Source organism: Limulus polyphemus, unplaced genomic scaffold (genome assembly GCF_000517525.1).
Source record: "Limulus polyphemus unplaced genomic scaffold, Limulus_polyphemus-2.1.2 Scaffold1145, whole genome shotgun sequence".
NCBI lineage: Eukaryota > Metazoa > Arthropoda > Merostomata > Xiphosura > Limulidae > Limulus > Limulus polyphemus.
The window spans coordinates 163,719-174,755 of NW_013666755.1; the positions used below are offsets into that span (position 1 = coordinate 163,719).

At 32.3% G+C, this 11,037-nt stretch overlaps 1 protein-coding gene and 1 long non-coding RNA gene across 8 annotated transcripts in view; one reads left to right on the forward strand and one right to left on the reverse strand.

Annotated features, from left to right (window-relative positions):
* Window positions 1-11,037, forward strand: part of LOC106462337 (receptor-transporting protein 3-like) — a 77,981-nt gene that overhangs the window by 28,083 nt on the left and 38,861 nt on the right. For 4 of the 7 annotated variants that reach the window (XM_022389572.1, XM_022389571.1, XM_013922250.2 and 1 more), the window contains one exon: window positions 632-823. In XM_022389572.1, the coding sequence (XP_022245280.1) occupies window positions 678-823 (146 nt within the window). In that variant the 5' untranslated portion in view covers window positions 632-677. Of the gene's footprint in view, window positions 1-631; window positions 824-8,154; window positions 8,228-11,037 lie in introns of those variants that run through there. The other 3 variants (XM_022389570.1, XM_022389573.1, XM_022389574.1) reach the window with 3 other exon arrangements.
* Window positions 2,677-11,037, reverse strand: part of LOC111086498 — an 11,101-nt gene continuing 2,740 nt past the window's right edge. Inside the window, exons 2-3 of the long non-coding RNA XR_002611214.1 lie at window positions 3,914-4,050; window positions 2,677-2,894 (exon numbers count right to left, since the gene is read on the reverse strand). This is a non-coding gene — a long non-coding RNA (uncharacterized LOC111086498). The remainder of the gene's footprint in view (window positions 2,895-3,913; window positions 4,051-11,037) is intronic.

Consider the following 11,037-nt stretch of genomic DNA (forward strand, 5'->3'; position numbering starts at 1 on the left):
CATTTCTTCAAGGTGGACTCTTGCTGGTGGAAACTCGAGCTTAGTATACTGATAGTACGTTCGAAACATAGTGGGATAATTCGATGACGAGGAACCCACTTTGAGACTAATAATGGCTGGAGACGGCTTAAATGGGTAATGAAGAAAAACTTTAATATAAGTTTAACATGACAGCAAATGTACAACGTTTCGACAAGGTTTTGTCATCATCATCATCATCACCTGATGATAACAAAACACTGTCGAAACGTTGTACATTTGCTGTTATGTTACACTTATATTAAAGTTTTTCTTCATTACCCATTCAAGCCGTCTCTAACCATTAAACGTTTAAACAACTCTATTCAATTATGTACTAGCTGCCTAGTGTCGGCACATTTTAATATCGATTACTTTCACGCACTTACAAACTTCTCGAGGTATGTCAAACATCATTTTCTTAACTAAACAGAACAAACAAACAATCAACACACAAAAAAAAATCATATTCACATATGCACATGAACATATTCACATATGCACATGAACATATTCACATATGCACATGAACATATTCACATATGCACATGAACATATTCACATATGCACATGAACATCACTTTAAAGATTATGATGCTGAATTTTTTTATAGATTTCAGAGATTTGAAACTGCGACCACAACTTATGACACTAGCGCCATGGTGTGGTGTACCTCACCGCTAATACCGGCGGTTTCGAGCCCGACATCTCCCCCTAGCGTGTATCCAGTTTTTGGTCAATCACAGTTTTTCACAAGAACGACAGTTATTCCAGTTGCTACTTCACCAACATGGAATCAATCATTGTGAGTTAAAAGTTCAATATAAAGTTTAAGCACATAATCGTACCTATATGTGACTATATTTGTATAACAGTACGTTACCAAAACATTTAGTATGTGATATGTTAAATGGATATTTAAACAGTACGTTACCAAAACAGTTAGTATGTGATATGTTAAATGGATATTTAAACAGTACGTTACCAAAACAGTTAGTATGTGATATGCTAAATTGTCATTTTCTCGAAAAATTATTTATATATATATGAATTGAAAAATATATTTACCTTTTTACTATCATATTGTGTTTATCTGTGAGTACTTTTCATCAGAAACACCATTTTCAGATGTTTTTCTTCTTTTAAGGAAAAACCGCACGAACTCTGATCCTCGCTCTTGTTATTGATAGAAAATCGATAATTGTTGATTATTATAATCATATATATTATCTTAATGATTGGAGAAAATAGTTACTGGAACTGATTCAGCTTTTACTTATTTATAAATTCAATATCAAAGCTATAAATTTAGATTAACCACTATAGTAGCTAAGGCGAAACCCTGTCGACAAAACGATGCCGCTTGAGGGCTATACAACTATAACGTAATATGAGATTAACCACTATAGTAGTTAAGGCGAAACCCTGTCGACAAAACGATGCCGCTTGAGGGCTATACAACTATAACGTAATATGAAAATTATGTCAACTCCTGAGGGTTATATACATGTTATGTAATAAGCACCGGATGGTGCGTTTGTCTTAAGAGAGGGGTGGTATCATGGTTTCACGAAGTGACAGCAGAGAGCGCTGCTGTCTTACGGGAGGAGTGGTATCATAGGTTGATACCAGGGTGCCTGTTACCATAGGTGGATGGTGTTACCAAGGTTCTATAGGGGGATGGTGTTACTTAGGTTCTATAGGCAGATGGTGTTATTAGGTGGATGGCCATACTTGTCGTATTACATGTGTTTTATAAAGGCAGATGGCGTTACTAAGTGACTTGTGTTACTAAGATTCTATAGGCGAATGATGTCATTAGGTGGATGGTCTTACTAAGGTTCTATAGGCGATGGTCTTACTTGGTGTATTGTTTATATTTCATAAAGGCGCACGGTGTTTTTATAGGCAGACAGTGTTACTATACTTCTGCAGAATTGCATACAGATTTCAACATGTCTCAACTTATAATTATAGTTTTTATTTATATATTTAATGTATTACATGGTTTTTGCAAGGGCGGACGGTGTTATTATACTTCTGTAGGAGGCATACAGGTTTCAACTCATCCCAAATTATGTTTATATTTTTCTTTTATATATTAAATGTGTTTTACAAAGGCAAATAGTTTTGCTAGGTAGACTGTGTTTCTAAGGTTCCATAGGTGGATGGTATTACTTAACAAATTGTGTTACTAAGGTTAGTGTTGCTAGGGCGGATGGTGTTTCTATAAAGAATAGGGTGTCTGAACGGGTCTGAAGATGGGATTACGTCATCAATGTCTAGATTTATTTATATGTCCGAAAAAGTTACAAGTAAAACCATTATTTTAACGAGACAACTATTATAGCACAGTGTATTACTTATATCAGTTTCTATCACACATTACGTTTTATATAATGTTTGGCTTCAAATATATTCTTATACTAACCATCTATGCATGTAGTTCTGTTTTCATTAGTATCTCTAATTTTAATAAATGATTAATAATCTCGGTAATAAATCATTTTGCTACAACTAAATATGATATATGAATGGCTTACTGTTTAACTAATCACTTTACTATTATAGAAACTATTTAAAATAGCAACACTTACCATTTTATGATTTTCTATAGAACATTCATTTGAAGTACAAAACATACTATACAATTAAAATTCATAAAACTTTGTAGTTTTAGAACACAGATTACGAACAACTTTTCTTTATGCATAAATTAAAACGTCTATAACTATTATCTTGCACACATATATCTAGCTCACACCAATCCTGTCTGAGAGATCTAAATCAAATGGCCTTCAGAAACTTTGAATTTAGGAAATACAAAGCACAGTAGAGGTCATCATGTGGCCAAACAACCAGTCCCCCTCTTAAAACTGACAGAATAAAAAGACAGTAGTATTGAAAATAAAAGTCTGAACTTAGAAATTTTTGTAACACACAGATATACACTTTTTGGCGAAATATGTTATTTCTAGTTTGTAATGATATGTAGGAAACTAAAATAATGTCACTTTATAATGATTCTAATGTATATATTAACATAATGTCACTTTACAATGATTCTAACGTATATATTAACATAATGTCACTTTATAATGATTCTAGCATATATATTAAAATAATGTCACTTTATAATGATTCTAACGCATGTATTAAAATAATGTCACTTTATAATAATTCTAACGTATATATTAAAATAATGTCACTTTATAATGATTCTAACGTATATATTAATATAATGTCACTTTATAATGATTCTAACGTATGTATTAAAATGATGTCACTTTATAATGATTCTAACGTATATATTAAAATAATGTCACTTTATAATGATTGTAACGTATATATAAAAAATTTCTGTTGAGAAATCCGAAATTATATCGCACTATAACATTTAATCTTGTTAGTTCACCAAAGCAGAAACATTTATTAACAAAACTTCAAGCTAGAAGAAGACGATTTATCACAAGTAATGTGCACACATTCTACTTTTGAAGATTTTAAGAACAACATCTGTAAAAGTTCTTGACAAAATATTTCAGTTTTGTTACTTTTTAAGTTAAAAGATATAGTCTACAAGAAAAGACAGTTCTTTTAGATTTTATAAATACATCGCGTTTACTGTTTAACGTTAAGAATATACTTTACAACCAAAATATGTTGTTTGTAAGTATAATAATGAGTACATGATTTTACATATGTCACTGAACTTAACAGTCGGTAAGGAACGAATTTATTTGTTCTTCCACTTTACATAACGATACAGAAATCTAAATATACATTCATGACATTCTCAAGACTTAAGGGTAAATTAGAACGTTATTTTCTGTTTTCGATCTAGAACTCACATATTCGTAATTTATAACTAGTATTATTCACAAATATAACTTACCACAATTTACACATGGTTTAAGTTCTTCAGGGTATAATTATTAAGACGTAAAGAAATCTCAGTATCGTCCATCTTACAATTTGGGTTATGTTCTTGAAAGTTATACGAGGGGCAAATTCCGCTGACAGCTCGATGTCCTTTGATGTTTAGGAATAACACAAACGGAAACATGTATGAATTAACAAATACTGGATTGCAAATATTAAATTAACTTTCATAGAAGTCTGCTACATTTCAGTTAGCGTACAAATCTTGTATACTCTCTTACTGACCTTTGTTCATTAGACATATGGCTGTCAATGACCTCAACTTGAGAATCAACCTGTTCTATTGTCTTGCAGTATTTGAACACAATGAAAATGTATGTTTCGTTAATATATATTAATATAATATTGAGATATTGAGAATTTATAAACGTAATAATATTTAGGAAAATTATATATTCACTGTAGCAACAGAAGCATTATTAATATGATACATATCAAATATGTCAGACATTAAGATATTCACTGTAGTAACAAAAGCATTATTAACATGGCACATCATCATTCATTTATATTTTATAAACTATCATAATCTCTAGTTCCTTTAGTGCTGAACGATAAATGTGATGTGTTGGTGTTTTTGAAGAGGCAGAGTTAACACTATCACGCTCTTGTACGATATAAAGGACGAAAAATACGAATACCGTAGTAGACGTTTTCAATACAATGTTACACTTGTAAGTTCTGTCATATCACGACAAAAGGTTATGGTCTACAAGAAAAGACATATCTATCCTTTACATGAAATCAGTTTATAAGCAGAGTTCATATAAATTCACATATAAAATATATCAGACATTCACCAACATGATTAGATCTATCTGGTCAAAGGTGTAGGACTTGTTTAGACCATGCTTATTATAGTTAAGTTAGAAATATTCCTACCGTATAATATAGTAATATAGTTGTAGTTTTTACATCTTAAACGTCAATGAAATTGCTATAAGATTTAAAAAAATTTGTAAAATGCACTGTAGTAAAAGAAATATGATAAGTAGCATAGTCAACCACACGGTTCTCTTTTATATTACAGAGTCACAAAATAACTTATGTTTAGCCTATAGTAAACGTACGACGACTTTCTTAAGTTATGGGAACGTCCAAGTTTATAGCAATAACAGTGAAGATATTTATTTACAATTTCTTCTTTACTGATTCTTTACTACGAGTTTCCAATGAGAAGAAGCGTACCAGCATCCGGACTGCGCACAGTTTGTGACGCACGTAGCTGCCGACGAGACCTCTCGCCTAATATCAGAACTTGTTGTGTCGGCTGGAAATGTAACAAAGTCTCGAACAAAACATTATTTATATCAGTTATTAACGTTACGTCATTTATTAAGGTATTTAACTTCGGGTGTTGCATTTTTTACTGAATAATTTTATATGATTTTTGGCCGTAACAAATCTCAGTGTAAACAATTTTCCCACAAATATCAAGTGACATTACGTATTTTTTAAGTTAATTACTTAGGTAAACCCAGTAATTATTCGTGTCATTAATCACAATGTTAATGGTATTATTTCATTTAAATTTTGTATGTAAATTTTATGTTATTAGGGATTATATTACCCAAAGTTATGGAACCACAATAAATTTGGTGCATAGGTGGATTTGAAAAATGTATTACAAACACACGTGAGATCAATTTGAATCCAATGTCACTCAGTGGCTCGCCGGTATGTCTTAGGCTTATGACGCTAAAATCGAGTTTCGATACCCACAGTGAGCAGAACACGCAGACCTCACTGTGTAATTCTACAACAGCCAAAGAAACCATCGGTTTTATCCATCGGAAAAATAAGGTATAGAAATATATCTTGATATAATCACCTTACAAGTTCAAGGAAATTTGCCTGTTTTTACAGTTTCTATAAATATATACTTGAAATAATTAGAAACTGTGATTTAGATGTTTCTCGTAACTTAATATCTATTAAAGACATTATGACCTACCTCCCCCCTCCAGTAGCACAGCGGTATGTCTGCGGACTTACAACGCTAGAATCCGGGTTTCGATACCCGTGGTGGGCAGAGCACAGATAGCCAGTTATGCTTAATTACAAACAAACACTATAACCCACGTTAAGATCTTTAGCCGTAATAAACTAAAGTTTCTTTATATATTTGCTTATCCTCAGTCAATAGCTTCTTTACATATTTCTAATCCCGTTAATTAATAGGAATGTATTATTTAGAAAGAAAACAGGTATAAACCAAGTGTGAAGCCACTTATAAATTTGGGATGAGGAAGAAAAACACGTTTCCAGAAACTGTGTAATAAAGTGATATCTGTGAACAATATTAATAGTGAAGCATTTCATCCAACACCAGGAAACACTAATAGGACCTATTGTTTTTAATTTAGGAACATTATTAACTACAATAAGCCAGTTTCAAAAGCCAGGAAGTTATTCATAAAAGCATAAACGTGTGATGTTATTATCCTAACATAGCATGAATAGAGTTTACGGTTCTTAGTTAGTCTTTCTTTTTCTCGTTACGGTATATTATTATTTTCAGAATACGAAGGAACGCAGGAATCTTAATATTCATATTAATATTCAAATGGCGCTTATGTAAATGCTCAAAGTCAAAAGTTCATAAGTTGGAAGCTACTACTTCTGCAAAACTTTTCTCTGTCATTATGCCGCCACTTCTAAAATCTTGTCACACTATATCCAAAAAAAAACAAACTACTTTTTGTTTACTCTTTTGTGGATAGGATATTAAAATTATGTTGAAAACAGGAAGATATTGCTAATGAGTTATTATGAATTAAGTAGATAGCAGTAGAAAGAGATTTTAATCCTGATACTGTTGACAGAACTGTCAAAAAACTAAAAAACCAATAATGAATATATAAAGTTAAAAAACCACTTGTTGAAAAAAGTAAGAAACAACAAAAGCTGGTATTGTCATTTATACCTGGTTTATCTTGTCAAATAATGAAAATTAGTTTGCAAAAAAATATTATTCCAATAAATAAACCGAGTTACAAAATTATCCAAATACTTAAAAAAACTAAAGATAAAATTGATTTAATGGAAAATTTGGTATATATATAAATGATCATAAGACAAACTGGAAGAAATTTAAAATGCAGGATGAATGAATACAAAAGAAACTTTAAAACAATAATATTGTTATCTCGCCATTAGTAGAATAGATTATTGAAACTAAACACACAATTCAATGGGAAAAACTGTTATTTTTGCACAACCAGAAAATGTAATTGGTATGAATATACGTAAATCTATTAAATGTATAAAAAAGTAAATTTCAAATATTAAATAAGGATAATGAATACGGTGGAAATGTTGTCAGCGGAAGGCGGGAACATTTTTAATATGTAAATTGTATCTGGTGATTTTTTTATGGTATAAATAAGTCTGATACTTGCACTTCTAAACATGATGTAATAAAGACGTCGAACCATGTTGAGTGTGTGAGAATGTTTATATATATATACATAAACAGAAGCTACCTTCTTGCCGCTACAGAGCTGAAGCAGTGCTATTCTCAGTCTATTGGTTTTCTTACAATATTAAGATCCTACAACAAGTACACTAATTATACTCACAACTTTAAATTCGAATCTTGACATTTTTAACTCTTTTATGCAGTTTTAATTATAAACGCATTTAGTTTTTATTTCTGCTCATTTTTTGTTTGTTTGTAATTAAGCACGAAGTTACACAATGGGCTATCTGTGCTCTGCCCATCACGGGTATTTAAAACCGGTTTCTAGCGTTGTAAGTCCGTAGACATACTGCTGTGCCACTGGGAGGGGGGCGTTTCCGCTTGTATTACTTTGATTTACAACTCCAACATCAGATACATTCGGCTTTGAGTTTTGTACTCTGATTTGCAGATTCAACTTTTGATACGCTCGGCTTTGAATCATGTGCTCATTACAATGACTTGCGCTTTCAAAACCAGATACATTTATCTATAAATTTCTTACTTTAATTTATAACTTCAACAAAAAATTATATAATCGTCTAGTCAACTACTTTTTACATAGTAACCTTCTAAGTAGATTAACAACTTCAACACAAGAATATATAGTTAATTAAAGTAAATTATTTTGATAACTGAACATAATTAACATTAACTTAAGTGGCCTATAATCGACTAGTTATACTACTTTCTCCTAAAACCTTCTAATTAATTTAACTTTTAAATAACTGTAATGGTTGCTACTTTCTACCCGCTTTTAGAAGAAGGACTGTTAGTGGATTTTTACAGTGGCCCAATGAACAGGAGGTGAGAGTTCTATTCATTAGACGTTTATTAACTGTGTATTTCGGGCTTGTATGTATTTTCTCGGTTAGAAGAATGTTGAATACATTTTTTTTTAAGTGGGACTCTTGTAATGTTATTCTGGCATATTTTCATTGTATTTTGTGTGCTTTTTTTTTTCTACAATGAAATGCAGCTGCTGAATTGTCAGTGTAGCAGACAGAATATCTTGTGGCATTGATGTTTTCCTATTTTTGTTTTAACTTATGTCAGTGTAGTCATTGCCGCCTTCATATAAAGTAAATTGCATTTTTCTGTTCTAATGGATTTTGAGAGTTTTTTGTGTACACTTTGTACCCTAAAGTTTTATACTTTATACATTTATGAATGCATTCTGGAAGACCTTTCAACTTTGTTTGTGCTGTGTAAGCAAAACGGCTAAGGCTGTTTATATGTAATAAAGTCATGGAAGACCTTTCAACTTTGTTTGTGCTGTGTAAACAAAACGGCTAAGGCTGTTTATATGTAATAAAGTCATGGAAGACCTTTCAACTTTGTTTGTGCTGTGTAAGCAAAACGGCTAAGGCTGTTTATATGTAATAAAGTCATGGAAGACCTTTCAACTTTGTCTGTGCTGTGTAAGCAAAACGGCTAAGGCTGTTTATATGTAATAATGTCTTGGAAGACCTTTCAGCTTTGTCTGTGCTGTGTAAGCAAAACGACTAAGGCTGTTTATATGTAATAATGTCTTGCATGGTAAGTGAGATAGAATGGCAAGATTAAAATTAATGGAAAAGGGTAATCTTTTGTGTATTTTTGTAAGACTGTTGTAGACCACTTCGGCACTACTTTGTTACAATCGTGTTATAAATGCACTTTACCTTCCCTTCAACTTTACTAGGTATTACTTATTCCTATCAGTATTTGGCTCATACTCAAATGCATAACAAGTTGCTGTTTATTACTATAATCAATAATACATAGATTTAGAAATATATTTTGTTTCTTACTGACCGCATTTCTTTTTTTATTCGCCTCTCTCTTGATTTATTCGTTCTTTCTCACATCTCCAGGTCATTTTAAATGCCTGTCTTTTATATTTCTTTCTCAAAAACTACGCCGAACACATTTATTTCCCTTATATCGGATGTCCACAGTGGCTAAATAAGAAAAGCGGTCGATGCATCCAAGACTTCAGGAGAATCACTAAAAGCCGGTCGTTTTCTCATCTCTCTCAACCTCAGTTCAACCTCAACTTCATAACAGAAACTGTTTATGTGAGGGTTCTTGTTCTCATGTATTCTCAGTTGTTTCGCGCATTCTGGTCTGTCCTACATCAGCTAGGCCTGGCATGGCCAGGTGGTTAAGGCGCTCGACTCGTAATCTGAGGGTCGCGGGTTCGAATCCCCATCCCACCAAACATGCTCGCCCTTTCAGCCATGGGGGCATTATAATGTTACGGTCAATCCCACTATTCGTTGGTAAAAGAGTAGCCCAAGAATTGGCGGTGGGTGGTGATGACTAGCTGCCTTCCCTCTAGTCTTACAATGCTAAATTAGGGATTGTTAGCGTGTAGCTTTGCGCGAAATTCATAACAAACAAACAAACCTACATCAGTTGAGTATTTCTTAAGTAATTGGTTAATATTTATTTTCATTCTAGTTGTTGAGTTATTTTCAACTCTGTTTATGTTTCATCGAAGTTTATGATTATCGGTTTTGAATCATGATCTTGTTTTCTAAATCTGATTTTAAGTTGATTGTTTTCTTTACTTCGTCCAGGTCAAGAGTAAATTGAGAATAGTCGTTCAGATACAATGTCCTAAGAAAGTTGATCTTGAGTTGTATAGTTATTTTATTCAGCTGGTAAAATTTAATTCTACTTAGACACTCGTACTAACAGTGGGACTTATAGGACTTATTTTGAATTTTCTGTATTTGTGCAGGAATGTTAGTGTTTTGAAGTGTCGACAGAAATGTAATTAATGTTTAGCTTTTTTAATTCTCTAAAAGCCTTACCAAACCCGCAGCCTATCGTTTGATTAAGCAGTTATTATAACTATTTCTGGCGATTGATATCTTAATAAAGTTAGCATTAATAATTTGGTCTATAATCATATTGTCCTGTTAGTTTACTATTTTGTTCTCAATAATCAAGCAATTATTTTAAATATTAACCAACTGTAACACTTTGGTTTGACTGTTAATCTATTCCTACCTTTTACATAGCGTTCAAAAACTCTAGAGACAGTTTTATAAATCAAAACACCCTAGGATCTCGATTGACATATAAAAAAAACCTCCTCAGGATGTATTAGAATAGAAAGATGCCGTCTGTTGCATCCTGTATGAATGTTGTACTGAATACACAGGCGAGAAAATAAAAAAAAGCAGTTAAGTGTAAATACAAATCATAAAATTACTCTATACCTACTCTGTAACACCGACTATTAAACAGTTGGTTGAAGTTAGCAAAGTCTGGTTATCAGTACTGAAAAAATAGAGGACGACAACTCAGACCAGTAAATAGCACTCTCTCATCTTGTATTTAATCCCATCAACACAGACTAGTAAATAGCACTCCCTCATCTTGTACTCCCTCATCTTGTATCTAATCCTATCAACTCAGACCAGTAAATAGCACTCCCTCATCTTGTATCTAATCCTATCAATTCAGACCAGTAAATAGCACTCCCTCATCTTGTATCTAATCCCCTTAACTCAAACCAGTAAATAGCACTCCCTCATCTTGTATCTAATCCTATCAACTCAGACCAGTAAATAGCACTCCCTCATCTTGTATCTAATCCCATTAACTCAGACCAGTAAATAGCA